This window comes from Fimicolochytrium jonesii (assembly GCF_025526975.1).
Source record: "Fimicolochytrium jonesii strain JEL569 chromosome Unknown EV422scaffold_7, whole genome shotgun sequence".
Classification (NCBI taxonomy): Eukaryota; Fungi; Chytridiomycota; class Chytridiomycetes; order Spizellomycetales; family Powellomycetaceae; genus Fimicolochytrium; species Fimicolochytrium jonesii.
The window spans coordinates 973,240-999,010 of NW_026515674.1; the positions used below are offsets into that span (position 1 = coordinate 973,240).

The following is a 25,771-nucleotide window of genomic DNA, read 5'->3' on the forward strand; positions in this document are numbered from 1 at the left end:
CCGTTTTCGACTTGACTGCCGCGCTGTTGGCGTTCGATGGATCCTGAACGCCTCGGGCTGTCCAAGGTGCAGACCAAAGGGAGAGGACATGAACCTCACGGTTGAGATGGAGTTTCGATCTGTGAGACTTAGGCACTGGGATTTACCGGCTAAACGGTCAAAGGATGGACATGCAGACGTACAGGGCAGTCGTCAGATCCAGTTCTGACAACATCAAGCCGTCGTGATGGTGAATGATGATTCCGGCGTTTCGATTTTCACGCTGGCGGTTCATACGCCATGACTATCCTTGCAGCCTCTATCGAAATGAAGAGAGGAGGTCCCAACCCTGCGCTTATAGCGTTGAGTAAAGTGATTGCTTTCATCTCGCGTTTTGCTGGAAGACCGTAAGCTGCTGTCTAATACGAACTCTCCGGCTGCCAGTCACAAAGAGTTGTCAAATCGTAAAACTTTCCGCTTCTGACAGCAATCGACAGCGCGTCCCCCCGTCACTTTCCGCAACAACAGTCCCCCCGTTGCCTTCCCCACACTCCCCATCACAACCTCCGCTTTATTTACATCAAAACAGCTAGCACATGCCATTGTCTCATGTTGGGGATGCTCGATTATGTCAGTTCCCGTGGCAACCGGAAGCTTGCGTGTGGCTTGCGGAGAAGAAAAACAGCAACGGATATAAGAAAGGGCGGAGGGCCGGTGACGCCCTCTGATGCCCCGAGTGGATAAGATCGCGGCGGCGCTGGGATATGCGGCTCATGGGAACGGTGAGCTGGGCGTGAATATATGATGCGAGGGTGCTTTCAAGAGAGGTTTCTGAGAGGCAGGACAGAGCGCTTCTTCGAAGGTGGACGGAAGCAAGGTTCTCACACCCCCCATTTGAGCCGAACAACTTGAGACTTTTACCTTTGAAACCTGCCTGGTTGTCTGTTAGCTCCATACCTGGCGAAAACAACCTATGTACACACCTGAGTTCGTTCGTCGTTCTTAGAAACAGCGCTATCGAACTGAATTGTGTGAGCGAACACTGTTCAAAGGGACACTCACAGCACACGACTCAAAAGAGCACAAGTCTGCATCGTCTTTCCATCTCCTACCCTATCTCCATAAGGTATGCATGACCCAGGGCTCCGAGTTGGATCGGGAGCCGAGACGCACATAGACACTGCGCGGTTGTGGAGAACCATCCATCCTGCAGGGACAGAGAGACTACTTGGAAACTTCGGACTCACTGAACGACCCGTTCCTTCGACCCAATATTTAGATTCCGACGATCCCAGGGTGCGACGCTGCTCATGCAGGCTACCTCGCGACACTCGGGAATACGAGTAGAAACGATATATCGGTTTTCGGACTGCGTCGACGGCACTGACGGCTGCTCAGTACAAAGTCAAGTCGAAAGAGACGCTCTACAAGCTATCAAGTTGCGAAGTTTCATCGGGCTTACTAAGAAGTTGAACTAGATTGAGTAACATCACGAACCAACATGTCCGCGGAAGGATCAAAGCGACAGCCAAAATCGGAAGATGAAAGCGAGGCGTACGCTGATTACTACTCGAATTTCGCAGAAGAGTATTTCGCTAGTGAGAACGGAAACACTCGTTATCCGCGCCGCTTATCCTTCGGCAGGAACAATAGTCTTCAGTCCAACATCGGGGAGCCCTGGCGGCCGTCGGAATCGGGAAATCGAGAACCTGCACGCCAACCCAAGACCACGTCCTATCAAGACCCGCAGCAACAGCAGGCTGTCCGTCGACAGGCCCTCTCGTACCTTGAACAAGAAACGGCGGTGCGTCGTCGCCATGAGGAGGCGAACGTTGCTGGGGCCCCAATTTCACAATGTATTGGACGAGCGTCGGACTTTGGAAAGCCTTCGCTTTGGGAATGGAATGCTATCAATGCAATGCCGGGCGAAAGTAACAATGAACGTGGTAGGTGATGGCTTGAATGGGATCCTCCGATTGCGGGCTGGATGCAGAAGCTGACGTGTGTTTTGATGTGTTTCAAGATACTGCACGTCGAAGCTCCACACCTAGTGCCAGGGCATCTTCAAACGAAAGCCTTGGCAACGGCTACGGCGCCGAAGAATGGGACGATCTTCCGTGTAGCTCACGACACCGCAGCAGATCCTACGACTTCGGCGTCAACCTCCCAAGCAACTCATTCAGACTGGCCAACGAGTCGCCAGGCCCCAGACGCCTGACGCCCACAACATTCGAAACCGAGGATTTTAACCGGGACTACATTTTCCCAACGCACATGGAGTCTCGCCCCGCCCAAGGCTACCACGCGGAACGTCCCGCACAAGATGACATATGGCCTTCATTCGTCTCTCCACCGACCGTGGAAGGAATCCGCCGCTACAGCGATGCGCCCAGACCGAGGTATTGCGAGAGTGAACCGCAACCTATGATGCGACGCCATGATAGCGATGTTTCTCTCATGCGCACTGACCAATCTAGCTTTGCGGCTCAGTCGCGCGCTTCGCCGGGAACGTTCAATGCAGGCAGAGGTTATGGGAACTACGTGGATGACAGCTCTTTTCGCGAATCTTATGGTGCGCTGACATCGCTCCTGAGCCTAATTAATCCATAGTATGCTGATTATAATCTCGCGCTCCAGGGACCAATCGTTATTCATTTCCAAGCCCAAGCCCTGGTCCGCCATCCGCTTCGCGACAGCAACATCAAAGAGCCGTATCCCTCACCGCCTTGTCCGAATTCCACGGCAATGGCATCAAGAACACTTTGGAAAGTCCTGCATGGGCCGACACTACACCAAGACCCTCAGGTTCCTCCATTGTAGCAGCTCGCGACCGCGCAGCACACTCGCAACAAGTCCAAGAACAGCTTCTGCGCGAATACCAAGAAGACGCAGAATGGAGCGAAGCCGCTACCAAATTCATGGAGTCTCGTCCGGGAGACTTTGCCGCCGGCTTATCGGCCCGCCAGACAGATCCGGGATCGGTCAGTGGTGCTTTGTTTTTGAGACCCGTTCGCCCTGCGTCGATGCCGACCCTGCCGCAGCTCGTAAATCCAAGCCCGGCGGCGTTGGTGAAGCCTAATCCGTGGGCTCAACAGAAGGTTGCCGAATTTGTAGCTGCCCGTGGGTTGAATCCGGGGCCATTTGTGTTCGATGTCAGGCCTCGTCATGTAAGTGAATGCTCACTCATCTGAGGGCGAGAAGGGCTGCTCAAAATCTGATGCCTACAATCCGCAGGCCCGTTATTTCGTGATCAAGTCAAACTCAGCAACCAACATCGTCGCCTCCGTCCAGCACAACGTCTGGTCTTCCACCGAACTCGGCAACCGCCGGCTCGACAACGCCTTTAAAGCAAACCAAGCAGCCGCCGCAACCGCAGCCGCCTCCGGCGCCGTTGAATCCCAGCCCAACAGCCCCGTTCGCGGCCTCGGCGCACACGATCACGCGGTGTTCCTTTTCTTCTCGGTAACCTCTTCTGGACGCTTTTGCGGAGTGGCCCGTATGACGAGTGCTGTGGACTGGAATTGTACGGTCACGATTTGGGAGCAAGCGAAGAGGTGGAAGGGCGCTTTCAATGTCGAGTGGATCTTCGTGAAGGACGTTCCCAACAATGCTGTACGTCATTTGAAAGTCAGGTATGCTTTTCTGCCAGAAAACCCTAGGTATGCAGTCTGCCTCCAGCTGATTTGATATCCCCGCCCAGTGCCAACGAAAACAAACCAGTCTCGAACTCAAGGGATACCCAAGAGCTGACCGAAGCCATCGGTCACGAGATGCTAAGGATCTACTGCGAATTCCACACGCAGACCTCAGTTTTGGAAGAACTGTTTACATTGTAAGGGTTGCGAGCCAGCTCAGCAAAATCCAACGACGCTATATCGTTCGGAAGACCGAGAAACAAAAGACCAAAAATCAACGAACACTCCCACCCAAGTTTGCAGCAAAAGGAACAATTCTGTCTCGCTCCGGTGTCGATTCTCTTTGGGCCAATAGGGGGACCTGTTTGCGGGTCCATTTTCATGCTACCGCTCTGCTATCGTTCTTGACCCCCTTCCAACCTTTCAACTCCCCCCATTTGAATTTCTGTTCCTTCAAAAGGACAGTTCGGCTGGAACCTCTTCTTGGCACTAGGAAGACCGTGCCAGAAACTTCTATTGCCGCTTTCTTACTGTAGCTACTAAGTTTTGAAGCTTTGATATTTTTTATTTTGAAATGCAAACCGCCACTGCAAAGCTTGTATAGGCCCCCACAATTATCCTTTGAGGGCGGTGAGTTCACGCGTCTCAGCGCTCACTGTTATGTAAGCGTGCGGAGTTGACAGCCCGCCGAATTTGAGTTCCGCATTGTTTGCCCAGAGCGGTAGTATAGTATCCAACGCATGACTGGTCGGAAAACGATTCAAGTCAGGGGGACGGAGGTCAACCCAGCTCTCTGGTCCCTCACTAAGTGTTCGGAGTGAAAGAGACCTCAAGGAGGGGCGACCGCCGAAACCTCCGAGGATCTGCCGAGCCCACTCAAATGAAAGGCCATTGATGTGAACCATGCACCGAGGGCTGACATTCACGCCACAAAATAGGGAAACTTACCGGTCCATCGTAGTCGAGAACGTAAAGGAGATAACTCAGCGTGCTGATCCCATCCCCCTCAAAGGGCTGAGCACCCGAGGTCGTTGGAGACAGACTGAATAAAAACCGGTGAAACCGTCCCCCAGGCCATCCTTGGGTTTATAAAAGGCCTCGTCATTCCAATCGACAACGTGAGTGGGCAGCTTGGCTCAATACCACACAAGTTTGCGTAGTTGAAGCCAGCTGGAACGAAACTTCTCTCGTTATCGCAGCCAGTTCAGAAGACTCAGAGCATCTGGAATTTGGCATTGCACTACGTCAACGTTCAGGCGTTTCAGGGCCTCAGTCATCTTTTTACCGCAACGCTATCCATTCAGAATCAGCCATGGGAACCGCCGTCGAATCCAACGCTCCAGTCTCGCTGTTTAACGGCGACGCCGATAACGACGAGCCGCGTCAGTTGTCAAAGTCCGTACGAGGAAGCCAGGCCCTCGTCAACATCAGCGATGCGGATCGAAGAAACAAGTTCCTCAGTGAGGCTGTAAGTAATCAAAATATACCATGTCGCTTGATTTTCTACCACATCTATCCGCGGTGGTGACAATTGACTCGTTTGCATCATACTAGGTGTTGCGCGATCGTAATGTGAAGGAACAGAAGCTGCTCGCTCAGAGGCGCTTAGTTCACTTCCAAGAGGAAGAAAGTAAGTTTAGAGAACTGAGTCTTTATTACATCTTTATTCGCTACGCTACAAGTATCCTGATTCCCCACTTTTCTTCACCCTTGCATAGCCAACATCTTCGAGGCCAACCTCAAAGAAGCTCGGCAACTCTACGAATCCCAGCTCGTCGAGCAGCGCCTCGTAGAATGGCGTCAGCGGTCTTCCGCCGACGACATGCTGAAGGATGAAGAGCGCAAAAGCGACCTCGTCAAACTGGTTGTCAAGATGGGCGCCCTCAAAATCAAGCTCAACTTGCAAGACGAAGCTCGTGGGCGCGAGATTGCTTTCCGCGAGAAGGTGAAGCTCAAGCGGGATGCTCACTCGCTTCGCGTGAAGAAGATGGAGGAAAGACAGAAAAAGGAGCGTGAAGAGCTTCTTACTACGCAGGGTCGTATTGCCAGGGTAAGTTGAATCAGCAACGTTGTCGTTGGAGCCTTAGCCTGTTTGTTTTCTGTACTGACACTCGCTGTACGAATAGAATGCAAAACTGGTCCAAGCTCTCGAAGTCCGCGGTATGGACGAGATGCAAAAGCGCAAGTATCTCCGCGAGTACGAGATCCAATCGCAGCAGCTTGCGATGAAGCAACAGAAGGAGGCAGAACAACTTCGTGAAATCCAGCTGCTGAAGATCCGGCACATCTCAGAGGTCGTGCAGATGGAGATGGAGAATATGACAGAAATCGAGGATTTGCACGCGGACCAACGCTTACGGGAGCAAGAGCTCGAAGCCGAAAATCGCACTCTGCTACAAGCGGAAGAGGACAAGCTTGACCGCCAGCAGGCCAAGCTCAAGGCGCTGCAGCTCAAGGAAGAACAGAAGATCCAGCGCAATGTCCTGAAACAGACGCAGCGCAAGCAGAGCAAGCTGCTCGACAGGCAACAGCGCTCCGGCGTGAAGATGCGTGAAAAGTTGATGATGAGCGAGAACGCTGGTCTCCTTAGCGGCTCAGATAACGGAGGCGATGGAAGCGACATCGACCCGTCCGAGACGGTCGACACATCCTCTTACGGCGGTACCTCCGTCGCTTCGCGTTCGGATTACGGCGGTGAGGAGAACGAAGAGGTAGACCCTGCCACTCGCGCCACCACCGAATCTAACGCCGCGACGGATGCTGAACTGCGACGCAAGCGTACCGCAACCAACGATGCCGAAAAGGAGCTTCAAGAGGCTCTCGCCAAAGGAAGGGAGCGCGTGAGGCAAATGTTCTTGCACCAGAAGAAGATGGTGGACGAGCTCAAAACCTATCACAAAGAAGTCCGCGACCAGAAGGCGCGTGAGCACAAACGAAAGATGGCCGAGTTGAACAAGGACCAGGAGGACGAGCTCCGTCAAGTCAAGACTGAGCAGGCACAGGAGATGGAAGAGCTGCTAGAGACCATCGGCCACCAGGACCTGATCGCCGCCCAGCAGTCGTCGTTCGACAAGCAGATGGACACACTCGTCTCCAACCAGCTCCTGGGTAACATGCTTCCCAAACATGTGGCCGAAGAGTTGAAAGCGGGCCGTACACCTGAGCCCGCCTCCTTCGAGAACGTTGCACTTTTCTTCACGGACATTTACGGGTTCAAAGAACTCGCTACGAAATCCTCCCCTCGACAGATCGTCGCGCTCCTCAACCGCATGTACATCGCCTTCGACGAAGTCATTGGCAAGTACCCCGATCTCTACAAAGTGGAGACTGTCATGGACAGCTTCATGGTGTGCTCCGGCCTGTCCGGAAACACCAAAAAGAGTAGGGAGGACTGCATCCACGACGCCGAGGTGGCTGTGAACTGCGCGTTGGAGCTCCTCGCAGCGGTGCAGCACATCGACATGTCCGACCAGCTCGTCGACAAGGTCAACCTGCGCATCGGCATCCAGTGCGGACCGGTGCTTGCCGGTGTCATTGGAACCAAGATGCCGCATTACTGCCTCTTCGGAGACACGGTGAACGTCGCGTCCCGCATGTGCTCGACCAACGAACCGCTGAAACTGCAGGTTTCCGCTGCAATGGCAGGTTACCTTGAAGGAAAATACCAGATTGAAGATCGGGGGACAATCCACGTGAAAGGAAAGGGGGAGATGAAGACATTTTGGGTCAGCGGAAATGCATGAGGGAGCTAGCCACCATGACAATTCCAACTGTTTCCGCATGTCATTCAGCCAGATCATTTTATTCTTGTAATGTACCTGAAAATCAGAAGTTCATATTCAAACTTCCCTACAGACCACAGATGTTTCCTTCGAAGGTCTCATCGGATTCCAGGCTCAAATTATGAGCTGCACGCCGTCATACGATGTCAAACATGTTTTTCGCAGTGATCCTGGTATCGCACTCAGAACGATGAAAAAAAGGACCGTGACCTCGTCATAATGCCGTACTCCCCCGTCAGAACAGGTTATCTAATATACAAATCCGGTGGGCTCATTGATGCCACGAGCGTCCCGCAAGGACGTTAAAATGTTAGGGCGTGGAAGTGCGCTGCGTTTGTTGCTGTCTGGTTTCACCCTTGACCAATGCCGTAAACAAATCGTCAGCGCGTTTCCGCTCGTCATTCCATGTTGATACGATTTCAAGGAACATCGATCGACTTACAACGACAGAAGTCGATCGCACGGTAGACATCGGCTGGAGCTGACCAATCGCTTCTTAGGTTGTACGTCTGTTCCAGCCGGCCCTCATCTGGCTTGAGGTCTCATTGTCTACCATCAAATCCTTTCCTGCCACAGTTCGAAATGCACCCTTCAGAGTTGCATCACGGACATTTTCGCGATAAGAAGGCCGCGTCGATCTCACCATCTCGCCTTCTCATTTTGCTACTCACCCTCTCCGCCTGCATTTCCGTCTCCGCCGTCGCAGGCGCCCCGTTCCCGTCAGCCACCACCTCCAGTGAGACGGCAGTGATATCGTCAACGATCATGACAACACCGCAGCCGACGCCAACACCGCAACCTAGCGGTAGCAACAAATGTCCAAGCCCACAAGACCAGCAGCAACAGCAGCAGCCGCGGCCGAAGACCCCACCCAACCCGCACCTCGCGTCCTGGCCGAGCGGCGAGCATACGGGGACGTTGCGCGACGTGCGCACACTGTTGCCGCCTGTTGTTGGTGGGACGCTAGGGTTTGGTGGAGACAAGTCAACCACCAGCACGACGGTCACGACGAAAACAACCCTGAAAACAACCCCCGATGCGAAGCCAACTCCGACATGTGAGCCTTGAGCGACTCTGATGACAGGCTAGCGTTTGCAGTTTCCATAGTGTGGGGCAGAGAACTATTCATTCGATCATCACGCCATGCAATTGCGGACCAGAGTGAGGACGAATCTTGTCTATTGTCTGTCTATAACGTTTTTATGAGAAAATACAAAAAAAGGGATAGTAGAACGCAATGCAAAATGACGTGGGGTAAGAGGGTAAGAGATAATACGACCAGGGATATATACGCCAGTAGAGTAAGAACGAGAAGCTGTGATGACTACGCAATGATGGTGATAGACGAGACCAAAACACGCCGCGGACCAAGTGTCGGAACTAACCCAAGAAAAGTCTAGCGAACGACCTGGATCATGGTCGCCACAGAGGGAGTCTGATTGGCGCCGATGGCAAACAGGTAGTAGTATCCCGCAACGATGAACGGCTGGTCAGCATCCCACGGCGCAACACGGTCACCGGCGGCGGAGCGGGCGAGCGTCTTAAGGGGAACACGGAGCTGGTCATTGGCAACGGAGTGGGTGGCGGAGGAGATGCGGATCAACTCGTAACTGCAACCGGCTCCGCCGCAGTTGGTTGAGGCGACGGTCATGTCCGTGCCGAGTTTGAAGACTTTGCCGTACGTGGCTGCGGCGCCGGTGACGGAGGTGATAGTGGGGCGCGCTTGACCTTGGGAGAGGTAGGGGGGAGTGAATACTTCGGCGTCAAAGTGGACGTTGGCGGTGCATGGGGCGACACCGGGCTTTGTGCAGGTCTGTATATGGGATGAGAAGATATGAGCTTTGGATTTCACGGGATAACCACGCATGAGAGGAGCAACAGTGTGACTTACGTTGGGGTATGCACCTCCACCGCCAACGAAGACGGTACCGTACTTCGTCAACAGTGCAAGACTGTGATAGTTGCGTGCAATCTTCATGGGCGCCAATCTCTGGTACGTTCCCGCCGCGGGGTCGTACAACTCCGGCTCCAGCACGCCGGTCTGATCCTTGAACAGATACAAGTTGGTCTGCCCACCGACAATGAAGATCTTTCCACCAGGGAGGACGATATGGTGACCTAAAGCACGAGGGTTGTTCATTGGCGCCGCAGCTTTCACGATGGGTAAGCCGCCAGTAGCCAGTGCCGTGATTTTGATGGTATAGGCGGCGGTGCTGGTAGCAAGGCCTACATTACTGTTGAGGTCACCATAAGCAGTAGCACCCCCGGACTTGTAGATGCGGCCAGGCGAGTATTGCACGGCGTTTCCGTTCATGGCGTATGCATCGTTACCGCGGTTTCCGACAGCGACCATGGTGTTCTTAGACGTGTTGATGACGTGCATCTTGGCGATGGGGCCGGCGTGGAAGACCATGGCGTCGCCGGCGGTGTTGGCGTAGGGGAACAACCATGCGTGGTTGTCTGAGCGGTACAAGCCTTGTACGTCTGGGTTTGTGCTGCCGCCCTCGAGACCACCGATCACGTTGCCGATTGCGGCAGGGACCATCGTCCAGCCACCTTTGCCATTCTGCGAGAAGAGACGCGTTAGAATCTGGTGTCCAACAGCTTCCCTGCAGCATTTTTTCCCAACTCACATTTGCTCCGGGGGTGAACAACTCTCCGTCCCTTCCACCGAGGCCAAACTTGCCGTACCGCTGCTCAAACGAACCACCGACGGTGAAGACCTGGTTGCTCGTGGTGACGACGTTGGCCTGGTACCCACGCGGGATTTCCATCATGGTTGTGTCACGGAAGAGCTTCGTGGTTGGGTTGAAGATGACACTTGCGATCGGGCCCGTTCCACCGTTGATGAGGATCTCGCCGTTGGGGAGATTGCTGGTCCCGGGGCAGAACACTATGGGAGGAGAATTACACATTAGATTAAAATCGGAAGGCAAAACTCGCAGGCGAACGCAAACGCACTCTCGGTCGTGACCATCTTCTGCAGCGCAATAGGCTTCTGGGCCAAGAAGTCGTCAACGCTGAAGACCGAGTAGTAGGTGCGGTTGCCTTGCGGGTCCCACATGTTGGACAACCAACCACCGGGGGAGTTGCCAGACCACATCAGGAGCTCGCCCGTGGGTGTGTTGGCGCCAGAGATGGGACTGAGTGGAAGCGGCAGGACTGCGGACCACACTCCATCGGCCTGTAGGTGGAGGATGTGAGCGGACTGTGATGTGATGTAGAGGATGTCATCTGCGGAGGGTCACTTACGGGAGCGGCCACGGCTAGGCTGGCGAACCCAGCGGACGCAAGGAGCAAGCACGTCGCCTTCATGTTGGGAAGAGGTATTGAGGGACGCGGGATGTGGAGAAGGGATGAGCGGAGAGGAGTGGAAGGAAACGAGGGTTGTGCGTGCCCATCGTCCAGCTTTTATAGGGAGCCAGTCAACCTTGCGAACGCAGCTGGCTGATCAGTATCTGTGCGCGAGGAAGAAACAGAGCTAGAGGCAAGCCATTCCTCCCGTGCAAGCCTAGAATAGATTGCGTTTGCAGATCACAGCGGTAGGCTCGAGCCTAGTGCAAGCCAGGGCTGGGAGGCAGGGCACAAATTTCTCGCAGCGCAGCGTCGGTCCCCAAAAACGAATTGCAGCAATGCTGATCATGAGCTGGGACAATGTGAGGTTGGGGGACGCAGGTCCAGTGAGAACTTAGCGATTGTGTTAGTTGTTTGGGGTTCGATGTTCAGCTGTGTGCGGTTGACGGCGGATCGACGTCCGGCGCTGGATTGAAACCCCGCTCTCATTTGGGTCGGTCACCAAAAACGAATTGCAGCAATGCTGATCATGAGCGGGGACAATGTGAAGTTGGGAGACGTAGGTCGAGTGAAAAATTTGAGATTATGTTAGTTGTTTGGGACTCGATGTTGAGCTGTTTGCGGTTGACGGCGGATCGACGCTGGATTGAAACCCCGCTCTCATTTGGTGTCCATCCCTATTTGAGGGACGATTGGGAACGCTGAGGTCCGTTACCAGATCAAGCTGTATGTCGCTCCTACTATTCCCGGCACTTCATTGTCCGCCAGCATATCGGCTGCTTGAGCTGGTTGCAAGCGTGTTTGAGGTAAAAGTTGCAGCTCCAGGACCCGCGAAGTCGGTTATCCACGGGTAGGCCCCAAGCACGACATGACCATCGAAAGCTTTTCCTCCCCAATCCTTCACGAACTTTGAAGCAAAGCTGGCATTGCGCTTCATTCATGCGCGCACAAGCGACCATCATAGTCTGCATAGCAATATGCCTAATCTGAAAACTCGTCCTCCGCAAATCATCCCATTCAGGCCAACTCGAGCCTCGTTCGAAGTTGTCCCGCAAGCCAGCCCCGGTTGTGTCCCATCGGAGTTACCCACCGAGAAAGATTGACAGCAACGCGCAACCCGTCAATCACCCCCAACAGAATTTCCATCCACAACAAAAAATATTCCTGCTCAGCGAGGCTTGAGTCGCAGATTTTTCGAGTGGCGAGGTTAGGCTGTGGGCTTGCGGCTTTTGGGGCCGGATGAGCCGAAAATCTTTCCGATCCAGCATCGGGATTGTTTTCTCGTCGCCATCAGTTGGCAAGATTGTAAGAAGTTGGAAGGGTGAAAAACGTCAGCGTGACCGCTTGGACTTGTTGGCAGGTTTTTCTGGAAGCTGAGAACATTTTCATTGAATCCCGGTCGGACGTCCGGTCGTTGCCAAGTTGTTGCCATTCGAAGTTCAACATGTGAGAACTCAGTGAAGACTCTGAAGAGTCTGTTTTCAGACCGACTTTTGAAAGCGCCCTGGATGCGACATAGACCATGTTCGGGCCACGTATCAGCGTGTGGGTTGCATTTTTTCCTGTCCATTCCATGTGTTTGTGGTGATTTTGTTGGCAGACACATGCCGACGGCGTCCCATGTGTCGACGGGCATGTCTCAACTTCAAATTTCAAGCCATCAAATGCTGACACTCTGCCCCGTGCTGTGCGAAGTTACATGATCTCCGGGAACTCGGCTCAACTGCCTACTCCGACGGACCGCTGCCAGTCCACTCCCAATCCTTGCATGGAGGCACGGAATCAAACAAACGAGCAAAGAGGCATCTCAACTTGGAAGCGCAATAAGCAAAATCCATGATGATATCGGAGGCTGCTCATAATATACTGGACGATGTTTTCACACCGACATAAGATATGCACCGGGAATTTACCATATGGATTGAACTCTCTCGACTCTCACCCAACTCATACTCCCACGCAAATTCCAAAAAAAAAAAAGATCGAAGTGGAAAGGCCCAAGCTCAACTTGCCCTCTCCCCACCCAACCCCCTCTCCTCCCGACATCAAAAGAATGTCCTCAGGTCCAACTTATTCGGCTGCAACGGCGCAAATGCGCTCACAGACGGCGATTGCGGGATCCCGCTCCCGGATCGATGTACGGCTGTTTGTAACGGCAATGGTTTCTTTTCCGCTATTGCTGTTGCGCATTCTACATGAACATCACAACGTATGAGCGCGGTGGGATTGTAATATCATTTGCACCTTCTCTTACCTTGCAAATGATCCCGCGTCTCAACACTATAAGCCCAATCAAACGGCGTCCATCCTCTTTGATTCTTCACGTTGTAGAACGCCCCGCGGGACATCAATAATGTAATCGTGTCAAAGTAGCCCCATGAGGCGGCGCTGCGAGAAATCCCGGAGATGTTTGAGTGGGGAGGACGTGAGAGACGGAGGATCGGTGGAGATGGGAGGGGGAACACAGAGGCCCTGAGACTCACTGATGAAGCGGCGTAGACCCCGTACTGTCGGTCGAGTTAACGTTAGCGCCCATATCCAAGAGTGTCTACTAGCGAGGAAGTCCGGGTGAGATCCCGCAAACCCAAGCCTCGTAACTGTCAACTACGCCTATATTCTTCCCCCACCTCAATGATCCCGTTCATCCCGCGCTCGGTAGCGATGATCAGGGCAGTTTTGCCGTCGTCGTTAGTCATGTTGATCGTTTGAGGGTATAGGTCTATGTAGTCCATGAAGGCCTGTGAGGAGAAGAGTAAGGAGGGTGTGAGGATACACCGAATCTCATGAGACGACGTACTATTTCTCACGCACCTGCTCATTCTTATAGTTCGCTGCGACCATCAACGCCGTATTGTTCGCAAAGTCCTATAAGGACCGAAAGCTGACCTTCAGGACGAAATACCAACGCAAACCAACCCGCCTCCGTTGGAAGATCCCTCTATGCGCGCAGGAACCTAAGCTCCACTCATCTTGCCAGCGGTCGTTACTTTCCAGCGCTCTTTATCGCTCGCCACCTGTCCCGCTCGGTCGGGAAGATGACACTGACGTGTTCGCGCAAGATGGCCGTCATCCCCACCCTCTCCCAACCATCCCCCACCCTCCCCAACCACCACCCGCTCACCTTACTAATCTCCCCCCCATCATGCCCACATTCCAACAGCCACCCGACAACCTCATTCTGGCACCATCGCATCGCATAAAACAAAATCGGCCATCCGTTCGTCGGGTCGGGGCATTGTAATGGGACCCCCTTGCGCGAAATGAACCGCTTGACTTGGAAGAGGTTCCCTTCTGCGACGGCGCCGCGGAGGAGGTGGTGGTAGATCTCGTCGGGCATGGGTGGGTCTTGCTCGGCTGTGTCTGGGAGCGTGATGTCGTGGGAAAGAGCGGGTGGGAAAAGCCTCGTCTCGTCAACCCCACGCGTGATTCTCCTGACATTAAGAGCCTTCTGTAACAGTTAGCCGGATCTCACTGCGCTCGCAAACGCTGGCGTTCGAAACTTGGGCGGTATTCACATTTACATACATACATACATACAAGGCTGCGTTTCTCTTTCCATGCATAGAGGCGGGAGAGAGGGAGGAGTATCATAGCGAATTGCGCATATCGGGTGTTCCTTTGTGCGTACCCCGCATGCGTGCTGACTGCCTAACTGCTATCTACTTCTACTCCATCTACATCTCATCTACATCAAACCCCCCAAAACCTCCCTCGCCCACCTCTCCACTTCCACAACCGTCCCTTCCATCTCCCTCTGCCCTCCCCCATCCACAACCTCCACATCCCACCGCCGTCTCAACTCCCTCCAATATGCCACGGTCCCATTCGCCTGACTATGAACTGAATGCTCGATTTTCCGCAGGAGTTGTGGGATCGAGATCGTCAGAAGGTGGTCGATGAAGGGTGGTGTTCCGTTGATTGTGGGTGGGGAGGTGAAGTGGTCGGTAAGGTGGGCGAGGAGGCTGAGAAGGCGGGTGAGGTCATTGCGGAGGTCGTTCGTTGAGGATTCGTAGTCGGGCGGTGGAGTTTGCGCCGGGGAGCTGGTCGGCGTGTTGAGTGGGGAGGAAGATTGGGATTGGGATGAGGAGGGTGAACCGCGGCGGACGTCGATGCCGCGGCGCGGGGAGGTTTCGTCCAGGGTGAGGGAGTGGAGGCGGGTGGTTATGGGAATGACCTGTGGGCGGCTGCGGCGGTCGGGTTGGTCCGCGTTGTGGTCGGGGTGGCGGTGGTGGGTGCCCACGGGTGCACTTTGATGAACCAACTCCGGCTGCAGCGTCGAGTCCCTTGGGAGTAGCCGAGCCGCTGTCAAAGTTTTGGACGTCTTCACAAACATCCTGTGGTCAACAGCCGCCTCTTTCGTCGCCTCATCCGCCGCGGGCGCCAGCGCCAGCGGCGTCACCCTCGGCCACTCCTTCGAATCCATTGTCACTGTGGCCTCCACCATCATCTGCGTCGCCGCCTGATCCTGCGCCAAAATTTTATCCACATTCGCGTCCCACAGCCTGAGCCGTTGGGCGAGCGTGGCCCCAATGTGGTCCTCAATGCAGGACTGCTGGAGGAGGAAGTTCCATCGCTGAAATTCGAGGGCGGTTGGGGCGCAGATGATGTAGGTGTCTTGGGTTGTGCGAAGTTGTAGGATGCGGGAAAGGCGGGCGTCTGGGTCGGCTGCCGGTTGCCGCACGACCGGTTTCACTTGTCTTATCGAGGATATTGGGATGATCATCTGCCAACCCAATAATTGTCAGTAATCCCATTCAACCTACTACTTCTAATTTGGGTAGCAAACGCACCTTTGGTATATACACCTTCCCCGGCTCATAAGAAGTAAGCAGCGCAAACGCCCGCTTCATCATCCCCGCATCTTTCCGATACTGTCCGTCAACCGCGTCCACAAACGCATCAAACACCAGCGGAAACTTGCTCCTGACCTGCCACAGGTTCGTGCTCCGGGGCAGCATGACATACTGCGCCGACATACAGATCAACAGCACGCCGTCGGTGCGAAATAGGCGTTTCTGGAACTCCTCGTCGCGGTTCAGTAACAGCAGTGGGCCGGTGAAGATCGTCATGGGCGGCAGCACTGGTCGTCCGACGAGGGATGCTTTGGGTATCGCTGGTGAATCGGGTGGGGTTATCATTGTCGTTGTCATGCCCACTGCCGCTGGCTCGGGGCTGTACTGGTGCTCGGAAGATTCCGTGTTGTTGCTTCCGACGTACTCTTCGCTTCGGACCGAGCCGGCAGAGTCCCTGGTGTCGAAGATGCGGGAGGATATGGATTCGAGATCTTGCTCGCCCCAGTACCGTTGTTTTGATGTTGGAGTGGGATGCGCAAGGGCTGTGTCCGACCCTGACTGGACGGAAACTCTGTACAGTGGTTTATGCACGACTTTGAATTCTCGTTGATAACTGTCAAGCGGCGCATTTTCCCCGGTCTGCGCTTGAGGTTGCGATTTCCCAATGCTAGGCAGCTCGCTTTGAGGAGGCAAATGCAGATCTGAAGGCTCTGCCTCATATAACATGGTGCTGCGGCTACGTCCCACCAGGGGATACGCCGCCGCTCTACCCCCCGCCAGCAACCGCTCATCCCGCTCGCCCGCGAGCTTAGGATGCATGGCACGTCCAGCCCTCGCCGCCGCAAAGTCCTGCGACTCAGGCTGCGACGGCCTCCCTTCCCTCTCTTTCCTCTGCCTCGACGTCCCCCGTCGCGGAGGAGGAGGGAGAGACCCCAGTATGGCGGGCCGTGTCTCTTCGGATATCGGGCTCCCCGCCAATATTCGGGAAGCGCTGACAACAGGCGGCTCACTCCATTGTCGCTGCTGGTTGTGGTGGTGCCGGGGCTCTGCTTCGGGTGTACTGGTGGTGGTAGTGGTCGGGGGAACTACGACCTGCTTTCGCGGCGAGGCGGGCGACAGTGGCCCGAGTGCGCTCAAGCGAGCGGCGGCATTGACGTGGGACACGCGGGGCAGAGGTGGGAGGGCGGCCTCATTCCGGGGTATTGATATTGCGGAGCGACTGGGCCGTTGGAACGTTGCGGAGTTGGGCTCGGCCATGAGTATCTATCGCTTGGGTATGCCGGTTATAGACTCCTGGGATATGCGTATGATGAGGTGTGAGATCGACAATCCATTGCTTGCCGACCTTCGATTCTGAAAACGCTCGCTCTGGATGAGACGGCCTGCAACTTGCATATACCCAGCCGAGCTTGGACATGAAAAAGGTTCCGCCCATGATGAAATTGAACAACGATATCGTGGGGTACCTCAGCCGTCTTGTGTATCATGACATATCGCCGCTCCAGGTTGCCACGGCTATTTCATTCCGCTTGCAGCAACTTGAACTTGGCCACGGGACCCCATCGTCGTACGCACACGGACCAGTACTACGGACACCTTTACGAGTTACAACCATGGGCTCCAACCCATGAGAACTCGGACTCTGTGATTTTCCGAGCTGTCGAAGTTCCCAAATCTCATCACGGAGACGACTCCAAATGCTGGGGAATCCCTCATGGGAAAGATCTGGCGATAAAACCTTCAGACGCCGCTTTACCGGAACTACTGTATATGTACATACATACATACTTCTCGCCATCTACCACGCTGCCAGAATGCTGGTAGGAGCCACCGACACGATTTCGTGCGTGCGGGGACGCCCACCATTCTCAGCACGATCCTACACGTTACGTACAGGTCTTCCAAGAAGGAACTCCGCCCAAGGGTATGTATGACCTTGCCCATATCGATGACTGACAGCTCCAGCGCACATAACACATAACGCGCATGGCGAAAGTCACTTGGTGGTTGCCCGCAGCCTGACGATCTTTTTGGAAAACCGAAATTGCGTGATCCGCGCGCTACCGGGGTGATACTGAAGCCTCTGCGTACGACTAGGTCTGTATATTCAACCACAAGGAAAACGCCCCGTTGGCTATTTGTGCGAGTCGGACCACCTCGCATGCGCCATTTTTCGACCTACGTTAACTCTTTCTCGTGTGCCATCCCACGAAGTTAACGCACGCCGTTGTTCTCCGACGGCCTCGGCACGAAACCACTGCAACACTGAGAATGCCCTTCCGCATGCCGGCGTGTAAGCCGATGAAGAGGTTTGATGGCGGGCGGCGCTTCAAGGATCGACGAGCAGGTATAAAGGGGGAGGAAAGGGAAGCCAAGGAAGATCCTCAATCCCAGTCCGGCATTTTCCTTCGACTTTTCGAACGCCATGCATCTATTCACGCATCGCCTCTCGGCGCTCCCTCTCTCCTTCCTCTCCATCCTCGCCTCCCTCCCTCTCCTTTTCTCCCACGCCGTCATCTCCCAGAACATCACCGCGGCCGAAACCTCTTCTACCACCGCTGCATTTGTGTGCACGTCCCTCGCCTCCACGCTTCCCTCTCGGGTTGAGTTCGTCAATCGAGGCTTTAACGTCACGGCTTTTGCGCTTTCTTACTGGTCATCCACGGCTGCGATCATACCTACCTGCGTTTTCAGACCGCAGAGTACTGCGGAAGTTGCGATTGCTGTGAAGATTTTGGCGACGCAGAAGGCTAAGGGGAGAGATGTCAAGTTTGCTGTGAAGTCCGGTGGTCATGATCCATTGATTGGAGCTTCTGGTAAGGTTTGGATGCTGTGTTTATATTGGTCGTCACACTGAAACCAGTGCGGCGATACCTCCGGTCGATTTCACGCCAATCGATTTCATGCCCGATCACGGCTAACAATCACCTCATGTTTCCACAGGCACCACAGGCCTCCTTATCACGCTCGAAAAGCTCAACAAGGTCAGCTACGACACACCCACAGCTACCGCTCGTATTGGCCCCGGTGCACGATGGGGGCAAGTGTATCAATACCTCAATCATTACAACGTCTCGGTTGCGGGCGGTCGAGTCAGCAGTGTTGGAGTTGGAGGTAAGGGATGCTTCTGTGATGCGCTGTGTCGATTGGGATGTTCATTTTTCTGCTCTCTAGGCTTGTTGTTGAGTGGTGGTATCAGTTATCATAGCGCGCAGGATGGCTTTTCAATCGATACCATCCTTTCATATGAGGTACGTGTCATCCCGTTTTGAGGTGAAAGCGTTCCCTTGGCATGCTGTCATTTACACCCTTGCGTTTTTGTGGCTAGCTTGTCCTTCCTAGTGGCGTGATCATAAACGTCACCAATGCTTCCCGCCCGGATCTTTTCTTTGCGCTACGTGGCGGAGGAAACAAATTTGGAATCGTCACAAAGTAAGAGCAAGGAAATCGTGGCTGCACAGAATCGCCTTTGTCCTTCTCATGCCCCTTCTCGCTATAGCTTCATTTTGAAAACGCACCGGCAACCTTTAGTCAATTACGGCATCGTGCAGTTCTTGCCTGGGACGGAGGCCGCGTTTGCTGAGGCTATCACTGGTAATTGCGGCCACATTGCCTGCTTTCGTAAGATTCATGCGCTAAGTTGGATTTTCTACAGATTTCTTGCTCAACTCTAAAGACCCCAAGGCTGCTATCATCCCGAATTTGATCGCGGATCCAAATGCGGTAAATAGATGCTTCTCGATTGCTAGCAGGAATCATCACATCCCAGATCTCTTCCATTGACAACTTGACTCCTCGGCCGTAGACGTATCCGCTTTGCCAGTTCTGGTACGACGGTCCCGTTGCTCCCACAGGAATCTGGGACAGGTTCCTGGCCATCCCGCACAACGATACCCGATTTTTCACGGTCCCTCACTATGTCGCTACTGGAATCATCGGCGATATGACCAACCAGCTCTACGGCACCCGCCAGAATTTCCTCACTACCACTCTTAAGAACATATCGCCAGGATTCCTGACTTCCGTCCTTAACTACACCGCCAAACACTTTGCAGCCGTCAGGGCTCACGCCGGAAGTGCGCTCATTCTCTGTCAGATCGCAATCGAGCCCATCCAAACATCGCTGCTCCGCGTTCACGCGTCCTCGCCTCCGTCGGCCTTCAACCCGCTCACGGAGGGTGTGCAGCCACAGATTGTGTACGAATATTCGTGTGATTGGACGGACCCGAGGCTTGATGCGTACTTCTTCAGAGAGGGAACCACGGCTGTGAGGACTTTGGAAAGGTTGGTTGGGAGGGAACACGTCTCGAACTGGCTTTATCCCAATTACGTGGGACAAGGGCAGGATGTGGCGAGGGTATTTTCGGGGACTGAGGAGAGGGCAGCGGCGATTCAACGGAGGGTGGATCCGACAGGCTTGTTCAGGGAGGGGACTGGGGGATTGGCGTTTTAGTTAGATTGAGGAGACTTTGGCGTATGAACTCTTAGGGGTAGCCTGGATCTTTCGCTTTCTTTCGTTGTCTTTACAGTGCATCTTCTGTTTACTGTTCTTCATCTCATTCTCCGTTTCTTGAATATTATTCGTCCCTTTGAGGCAAGTATTTCTCAAAAGCCTAGCTGGAAACTTCGCTTTGAAAAGTTCCGCGTGGGCAACTAACGGTAATTCGACAGCGCGAGCATGAAGTGGCGCAGGGACTTCCGCTTTCTTCATCTGCCGTCGGAGCATTCCTGCAAACTGGTTTCACCTTCCGTTGCCACACAGCCATCCCAAAACAAATAATATGACAACAACAAAACCATCCGACCAGCCCTCGGGCCAACAACAGCAACAGCAGCCGCCGCCTAGTAAGGCGGTGGCGGATATGCTGGCGCTGGTAGCGAGCTCGGGGAGTCATGTGGTTAAATTGACATTGGAGGTGAATTACTCATTGGAGAAATGTAGGTGTTCTGAACCATGCCTTTACCCATTCAAAGCGCGGTCTAATCATTGCGATCCTCTGGTCCCCTTCATTTTCGCTTCATCAAATAGTGGTCGCAGCCCCCACAAGCATATCCTATCAACGCAAGAAACCAGGCAACCCGCCCGATGCCGCGGCGGCCAAGAAGCGCAAGAGCGCCCTGGACGACTACCGCAAGTTCTATCTCGCATACTCGATTGGCGGCGTGTATGAGGGGAAGACGGAGGTGCTGCTCGCTGATCAGTCGCCGTGGGTCTGGACGCATGATGTTGCTGTTAAGTCGGTGAGTTGGGATCGAGTGGATGCGGGATGTTGTAAGAGAAGCAATGCTTGTGGGCGGCTGCCATCTAGCGCATTTTGTTAACTGCTTTCCGATGGTGATGCTGCATTCTTCGAAAAAGACCTTTCTGGCAGATCTCTACGACAAGCCAACAACAGTGAGCCTTTTCGAGATCGTAACACGAACCATCGACGGCAGCATTGTCCCCAGGCCCGACGACACCGGCGAACTCGCCGCCTCAATCGCTCTGAATCCCATCACCTCCACCGGAGCTGTTGCAGGGGCACGAGCGGGCAGCGGACGGACGCTCAACGGATCCCGACTGCGTCTTTCCGCATCTGTGACTACAACGGAGCGGGTCGGTTCACTGTCAGCGCTAGCAAAGCGACAAATCATCCTTGCGAACGCCCACCTCCCCGCGAGGGACCGCCACGCGCTGGTGCAAAAAGCGGCCCGGTATGGGTTTGGGATCGATGAGGTGGTGCAGGCTGCCGCGGCGGAGGATCGGGCAGCAGGGCAGCGACGGAGCGGGAGCGCGCAGAAACGGGGGCAGACCAAGTCCGGGTTATCGTCACGGCCGCGTTCGGGTGAAAAGAAAGAGGGTGGAGAAGCCACTATTCCGGCCGACGCGAAAAAAGCAGATACAGATACCGGAAGAGCTTCAACAAGAGCAACCACAGCCTCCTCCTCCAACAACAACACCCGCACCCGCTCCGTCTCCCGCGGCGGCTCTCCACGCCGCCGGACCGTCTTCGAAAACCCCGACGGCACGCCAATCCGCGAGGGTCCCCTCCCGCACCACTTTGACCGCCCCGACCGCCACCTCAGCGCGTCCGCAAAATCCCGCAGCAAACGCGCATCTCCAGAACCCTCCCAACCCTCAGCCCCCGGCACCGCGGGGGCCGACGATGGAGCGGAGTGGAAGGAGTTTCTGAGCGTCATGGATTCTATTCGCAAGGATACGGGAAAAGAGAAGGAGAAAGAGAAAGTTGGAGCGAAAAAGGCGCCTCTGCCGCGTAAACATCCCAAACCGCCACCGGTAATTGAAAGCAAGGTTCCCATTGAAACCGCTGGCAGCCGCCGCCCGTCCACGACGAAATCGGATGGGAGAGGGAAGGGACGAACGACGGTGGAGATAAAGGATGAGCTTAGGGGTGTAATTTCGCTGGATTTGTCGGACTTCTTTTGGGGGGATTTGAGCGTGAATGCTGAGTGAGTCGTTGTGGGACGGTATTTTGCGGTGTGAGTGACGAACGTCATGAACGTGGTGCTGATCTATGGCATCGCCCACGTAGATTGCCACGGACGGACGGGATGAACTTTTTCCGCGTGAAACTGTTCCTGAACACCCCGCTGCTGTCCAAACAGCAGGAAGAAAGGTATGCATAGTGACATCCGGCAGGGGAAGGGAATTCCAATCTACCGTTGCGTCATTGCCATTGAAACGGAAATCCCACTGATGCACCTCAGCCTCAACCCAATATCAATAACCATGCTCGCCGCAAACGACATGCCCGACCGCCCAGTCCCCTTCTCAGAGCTCAACCGCCTCTGCGAGCCAGTGTAAGTTCCTCGTTCTCCCCCCGCCCTTTTTCAGAAACCCTGGCTAATCATCCCCCTCCGCGTCCGCAGCTTCACCCGCTTCTCCTTCCCCACCGACCCGCACACCCACCAATCCCTCGCCGCCGCACCGCACGGGCGCCGCATCGCCTTCAACACCCGTCACCTCGTCCTCGGCGGCTTGCTGGATGAGGATAGATTGAAGGAGGAGCTGTTGGGGAGACGGTTAGAGGTTGAAGTTCATGATCGGGAGGTTAAGGGGATGAGGGAGGGGGCAGGTTCGATGAGTGGGAATGCGCCACCGCCGACGTCCGGGCCGTTTGGAGTCGCCTCGTTTGGTAAGTCCGATGTTTGTACTCCGCTCTACCCGTGCATCACTCGTCTCACCTCCATCACATAGCCCTGACCGATCTTACCCGCGGCGCCACAACCCTCACCCTAACCGCGCCCATCCTTCCTGGTCGGTACCGCAAAGGCCGCTCGGGCGTCAAGCAGCTGCCTGCGGCGTCGTGGGTCGAGTCTGCGGCCACGCTGGCGGTGAAGGTGGAGGCGAGGTATCCGTTGCTCGCGAGTCAGAACGCCGGGAAGGGGGGTGGGCTGTTTAGGAGAGGGGTGGTTGTCACTAGGTGGGTGTGGGCGTGATTCTGGGAATGCTTCCGTTACGAAGATCCGGTGTCGCAGGGGGCAGACATCTCACCTCACACCAACCTTTACAGCATAACAGACGACCACACCCCCGCCCTAGTCCAACAACACGTCGAGCGCGCCAACATCCACGCCCTGCGGATCCGCGCCGACGACGACGAAGACACCGACAACACGGACGCGACACTGCGGAGCGCGTTGGGTATGCATCAGTTGACGAGGGAGGAGATAGCCGATCCCGATTTGGTGGGTTTCCTTTGCGCGTGAATCGTGAGGTACGAGGGAGGTGACTGATGGGCATGGCGATTTAGGATGTGATTCTGGGATACCATATCTATGACGACCAATACCGGATCTTGATGCTGGAGGGGCTGCCGGAAGGGAGATTGGCGGATCTTTTTGCTGCTATATCTGCGTAAGTCCCCCTCTCTTCCCTCCCCCGCTTCAAACTCACTTGCACTCACATTCGAACCGCAGCCAACCAACACCGCCCCTCCACACCTACTTCTCCCCCTCAGCAACCTTCAATCGCCGCCTGTGGACCTCCAGCGCCAGCATCCTGCACACCCAGCTGCGGTTCTCGCTCAAATCTATCACGAGCAAGACGGGAACGTTCCTGAGGCGGCGAACGGGGGAAAGGTGCTTTGGGGCGCTGAATGCTTTGTTGAAGGTGTGTACATGTTTCTATGTCTGTATGCTGTTGGATGGGGTGACCCGATCGATGATTTCTGACCAGTCTATGATAATGTTTTAGATGATAGACCCCCGCACCAACGACGCTACAGCCCAACTTGAGATCGAGACTTTCCCGACCTCCGACATGATCCTGGCGTTGAACGGGATGTGTGCGGAGGCTGTTACGGCTGACGAGGCGCTTTCTGATGAGGCTCTTAGGGCTGCAGGTGGGGATGGTGGTGCAGGTGTGGGATGGGGGGCTGGGATAGAATGGGGTGGAACTGCAGCGGCGGTGGATGTAGATAAGGGTGCGCATGAGGAGGGTGAGCCGGCGTTGAAGGTAGGCGGGTTCTCGAGGAGGAGAAAAACATAACACCACACTGTTCTCTGACGAAACCAGCGCCCTTATTCGCCTGATACCCCTCTCTTCTCTGCACCCCCGAAACAGCACTTCACCCAACCAACCCATCCCACCTCCAAAGCCCGCCCAACCCTTCGCGGCAGCGGTGGGGCCAAACGCGTAACCTTCTCCCGCGGCACCCTCCCCAGCGCCAAACGCGTCGACGACCTCAACGTCGATTTCGCAGCCTCATTGGCCGAGCGTGGGTTTCGGAAAGTCAATTTCGTGGCGTATAACTTTCGGGTAGGTACATACTGTATCTTCTCAGGTGCATGGTTACGGAGATCGGGATTTGCTAATTTTTGTTTATGTCTCTAATGACAGCAATATGAAGGCATCGCAGCCGAACCGCGCAAGCGCACCCGCCAGATCTACGTGCATAACTACTCGATCAATCGGTTCTCGAGCACTGCGGAACATTTGGAGGAGTTAAGGTTCCAGATGGCTCAGGTAAGCAGCCATCAACCGATCAAGACGTGCTTGCTTTCGGCATTGACGACTGGATGATTGAATGTAGAATCCGACGACGGTATACTCGTACGGCGGAACGTACCTCTCGCAACTGATCCCGCGCGTGGACTACGACGAGGAAGTGGAGGAGGAGAGACTGGGGAGCAAGGCGAGACGGCTTCCGCCTGGCGAGTTTATCGTTTCTACGTGAGTGTGCGGTTTTCCTTAGGTGAAACTTCTTTTCCCTGAAACTTGCTCCATTCTTGGCTGATTTCCTATATACACCATCAGATTTGCCGTCCCGGACAAACGCCGGCGGGGCATGGGAGCGACGAACGCAGCGGTAGTGCCAGTGTAGGGAGATACAGCATAGGAGATTCTATAGGACGAACATATAGATAGATTGCGACAAGGGGGCGTTGTGAAAGCATAGACCAAGACGGTAATGAAAGGGTACGATCAGGACGCGAATGCACTATTCCACACGAATGCCAGTCGGGCAATGGCCGCAAAAGGCATCTGAAAACAAATCGCCAACCAGTGCTTTACACGTTTAAATCGTGATATCCGACTCGACGACAGGGGATTACCGCCGTTTTTCTCACTATTTCTCAATCATACTTTCTCTATCAACCTACCATCGACCGTCCAACCATCCAACCATCCCATCACCCATACCCAACAACAAACACGTGGGTGAGGGAGGGGAGTATCGCCCTTGTCGCTTCGATGCACTCTCGCCGCCACCCTTGCAATCGCACGGTCTTCAGACCGAACCACCATCGCTCGCCGGCGCCTCGCCACATCTCGCCACATCCTTAGGCCATCCTCTTGAACGAGGAGACGGGAACTCCCTCCCCTCGGTTCCTGTCGGCAAATTCGGGTCCCGTTCCGGTTATTTTTAATGCGGCGATTGCTAGCTCTGACTGCCTTCGATAGGTCACTGTGAGCATCTCGGATGCCCAAAGGACCGGTCTTTGTAACTCTAACGATTCGTTCGTACTGCTGCTGGCCTTTGGGGGGGGTCATTGCAGGGTCAATCGGGACCGCTTGCAGTCGAGTTGCCTTCGAAGTTGGAGTGAGGAGTCTTTTTTGCGGGATACATATACAGTACATAGTAGAGTGCTAAGGAACATCCATCAAGATGGACGACGTGTCATGGAAATCGGGTTACAGAGGATGAAAAGACATCCTGCTCGCTCAAGCTCGCGACAAGGATGTTAGACTGGTGTGTGATCCGCCATCCGGGGCCTCCGGCCCCGTCTTCAAGCATCCTTGCGCCTCGCTTTCGCTCGGGCTCCAGCGCAATGATGCTCGCTG

At 54.8% G+C, this 25,771-nt stretch overlaps 9 protein-coding genes across 9 annotated transcripts; 5 read left to right on the plus strand and 4 right to left on the minus strand.

The window, feature by feature from the left end:
* The first annotated feature begins 2,229 nt into the window (after positions 1-2,229).
* EV422DRAFT_525063 (YT521-B-like domain-containing protein) lies at positions 2,230-4,171 on the plus strand. Its single transcript, XM_053070026.1, has 5 exons — positions 2,230-2,378; positions 2,457-2,551; positions 2,617-3,146; positions 3,214-3,611; positions 3,680-4,171. Exons 1-5 carry the CDS (start codon positions 2,254-2,256, stop codon positions 3,813-3,815), a joined length of 1,284 nt encoding a protein of 427 aa, XP_052927010.1. The 5' UTR covers positions 2,230-2,253; the 3' UTR covers positions 3,816-4,171.
* Positions 4,172-4,431: 260 nt separating this feature from the next.
* EV422DRAFT_525069 (adenylate and guanylate cyclase catalytic domain-containing protein) lies at positions 4,432-7,459 on the plus strand. The gene is made up of 4 exons (XM_053070027.1): positions 4,432-5,082; positions 5,169-5,244; positions 5,333-5,664; positions 5,741-7,459. The coding sequence occupies exons 1-4, from the start codon at positions 4,927-4,929 to the stop codon at positions 7,355-7,357; spliced, it is 2,181 nt and encodes a 726-aa protein (XP_052927011.1). The 5' UTR covers positions 4,432-4,926; the 3' UTR covers positions 7,358-7,459.
* A 304-nt stretch (positions 7,460-7,763) lies between these two features.
* On the plus strand, positions 7,764-8,621 carry EV422DRAFT_525070 (uncharacterized protein). The gene has a single exon (XM_053070028.1). The coding sequence runs from the start codon at positions 7,979-7,981 to the stop codon at positions 8,462-8,464; it is 486 nt and encodes a 161-aa protein (XP_052927012.1). The 5' UTR covers positions 7,764-7,978; the 3' UTR covers positions 8,465-8,621.
* On the minus strand, positions 8,622-10,859 carry EV422DRAFT_525072 (uncharacterized protein). Its single transcript, XM_053070029.1, has 5 exons — positions 10,649-10,859; positions 10,358-10,580; positions 10,030-10,289; positions 9,288-9,962; positions 8,622-9,209 (listed from the first exon to the last, which is right to left on the minus strand). The coding sequence occupies exons 1-5, from the start codon at positions 10,709-10,711 to the stop codon at positions 8,793-8,795; spliced, it is 1,638 nt and encodes a 545-aa protein (XP_052927013.1). The 5' UTR covers positions 10,712-10,859; the 3' UTR covers positions 8,622-8,792.
* Positions 10,860-12,526: 1,667 nt separating this feature from the next.
* EV422DRAFT_525078 (ankyrin repeat-containing domain protein) lies at positions 12,527-14,115 on the minus strand. Its single transcript, XM_053070030.1, has 6 exons — positions 13,812-14,115; positions 13,502-13,555; positions 13,318-13,428; positions 13,174-13,238; positions 12,945-13,078; positions 12,527-12,881 (listed from the first exon to the last, which is right to left on the minus strand). Exons 1-6 carry the CDS (start codon positions 14,025-14,027, stop codon positions 12,736-12,738), a joined length of 726 nt encoding a protein of 241 aa, XP_052927014.1. The 5' UTR covers positions 14,028-14,115; the 3' UTR covers positions 12,527-12,735.
* Positions 14,116-14,329: 214 nt separating this feature from the next.
* On the minus strand, positions 14,330-16,992 carry EV422DRAFT_410836 (uncharacterized protein). Its single transcript, XM_053067033.1, has 2 exons — positions 15,481-16,992; positions 14,330-15,413 (listed from the first exon to the last, which is right to left on the minus strand). The coding sequence occupies exons 1-2, from the start codon at positions 16,738-16,740 to the stop codon at positions 14,376-14,378; spliced, it is 2,298 nt and encodes a 765-aa protein (XP_052927015.1). The 5' UTR covers positions 16,741-16,992; the 3' UTR covers positions 14,330-14,375.
* Positions 16,854-17,777, minus strand: EV422DRAFT_410878 (uncharacterized protein). The gene is made up of 2 exons (XM_053067034.1): positions 17,268-17,777; positions 16,854-17,208 (listed from the first exon to the last, which is right to left on the minus strand). The coding sequence occupies exons 1-2, from the start codon at positions 17,644-17,646 to the stop codon at positions 16,967-16,969; spliced, it is 621 nt and encodes a 206-aa protein (XP_052927016.1). The 5' UTR covers positions 17,647-17,777; the 3' UTR covers positions 16,854-16,966.
* A 131-nt stretch (positions 17,778-17,908) lies between these two features.
* On the plus strand, positions 17,909-19,936 carry EV422DRAFT_566375 (uncharacterized protein; the record flags this gene model as incomplete). The annotated part of the gene is made up of 7 exons (XM_053072430.1): positions 17,909-18,299; positions 18,427-18,597; positions 18,658-18,734; positions 18,812-18,915; positions 18,983-19,077; positions 19,139-19,206; positions 19,289-19,936. 7 exons carry the CDS (start codon positions 17,909-17,911, stop codon positions 19,934-19,936), a joined length of 1,554 nt encoding a protein of 517 aa, XP_052927017.1.
* Positions 19,937-20,264: 328 nt separating this feature from the next.
* EV422DRAFT_566376 (uncharacterized protein) lies at positions 20,265-24,809 on the plus strand (the record flags this gene model as incomplete). Its single annotated transcript, XM_053072431.1, has 15 exons — positions 20,265-20,421; positions 20,513-20,724; positions 20,843-21,933; positions 22,017-22,100; positions 22,192-22,284; positions 22,354-22,619; positions 22,682-22,907; positions 22,998-23,172; positions 23,238-23,341; positions 23,404-23,596; positions 23,681-23,941; positions 24,002-24,244; positions 24,326-24,451; positions 24,519-24,658; positions 24,743-24,809. The coding sequence occupies 15 exons, from the start codon at positions 20,265-20,267 to the stop codon at positions 24,807-24,809; spliced, it is 3,438 nt and encodes a 1,145-aa protein (XP_052927018.1).
* Between the last annotated feature and the right edge of the window lie 962 nt (positions 24,810-25,771).

Coding starts and splice junctions, on each gene's coding strand:
- EV422DRAFT_525070 (XM_053070028.1), top strand. CDS start 7,979: ATGCACCCTTCAGAGTTGCATCACGGACATTTTCGCGATAAGAAGGCC.
- EV422DRAFT_525069 (XM_053070027.1), top strand. CDS start 4,927: ATGGGAACCGCCGTCGAATCCAACGCTCCAGTCTCGCTGTTTAACGGC. Junction 5,083..5,168: donor ACAAGTTCCTCAGTGAGGCT/GTAAGTAATCAA, acceptor GCATCATACTAG/GTGTTGCGCGATCGTAATGT. Junction 5,245..5,332: donor TCACTTCCAAGAGGAAGAAA/GTAAGTTTAGAG, acceptor ACCCTTGCATAG/CCAACATCTTCGAGGCCAAC.
- EV422DRAFT_410836 (XM_053067033.1), bottom strand. CDS start 16,740: ATGGCCGAGCCCAACTCCGCAACGTTCCAACGGCCCAGTCGCTCCGCA. Junction 15,414..15,480: donor GGAAGGTGTATATACCAAAG/GTGCGTTTGCTA, acceptor TTGGGTTGGCAG/ATGATCATCCCAATATCCTC.
- EV422DRAFT_525078 (XM_053070030.1), bottom strand. CDS start 14,027: ATGCCCGACGAGATCTACCACCACCTCCTCCGCGGCGCCGTCGCAGAA. Junction 13,239..13,317: donor GGATGAACGGGATCATTGAG/GTGGGGGAAGAA, acceptor CCTCGCTAGTAG/ACACTCTTGGATATGGGCGC. Junction 13,079..13,173: donor GGGTCTACGCCGCTTCATCA/GTGAGTCTCAGG, acceptor GATTTCTCGCAG/CGCCGCCTCATGGGGCTACT.
- EV422DRAFT_525072 (XM_053070029.1), bottom strand. CDS start 10,711: ATGAAGGCGACGTGCTTGCTCCTTGCGTCCGCTGGGTTCGCCAGCCTA. Junction 9,963..10,029: donor TGTTCACCCCCGGAGCAAAT/GTGAGTTGGGAA, acceptor CTCTTCTCGCAG/AATGGCAAAGGTGGCTGGAC. Junction 9,210..9,287: donor GTGGAGGTGCATACCCCAAC/GTAAGTCACACT, acceptor TCCCATATACAG/ACCTGCACAAAGCCCGGTGT.
- EV422DRAFT_410878 (XM_053067034.1), bottom strand. CDS start 17,646: ATGCGAGGTGGTCCGACTCGCACAAATAGCCAACGGGGCGTTTTCCTT. Junction 17,209..17,267: donor TGGTAGATGGCGAGAAGTAT/GTATGTATGTAC, acceptor TTTTATCGCCAG/ATCTTTCCCATGAGGGATTC.
- EV422DRAFT_525063 (XM_053070026.1), top strand. CDS start 2,254: ATGGAGTCTCGCCCCGCCCAAGGCTACCACGCGGAACGTCCCGCACAA. Junction 2,379..2,456: donor AGCGATGCGCCCAGACCGAG/GTATTGCGAGAG, acceptor TGACCAATCTAG/CTTTGCGGCTCAGTCGCGCG. Junction 3,147..3,213: donor TCGATGTCAGGCCTCGTCAT/GTAAGTGAATGC, acceptor TACAATCCGCAG/GCCCGTTATTTCGTGATCAA.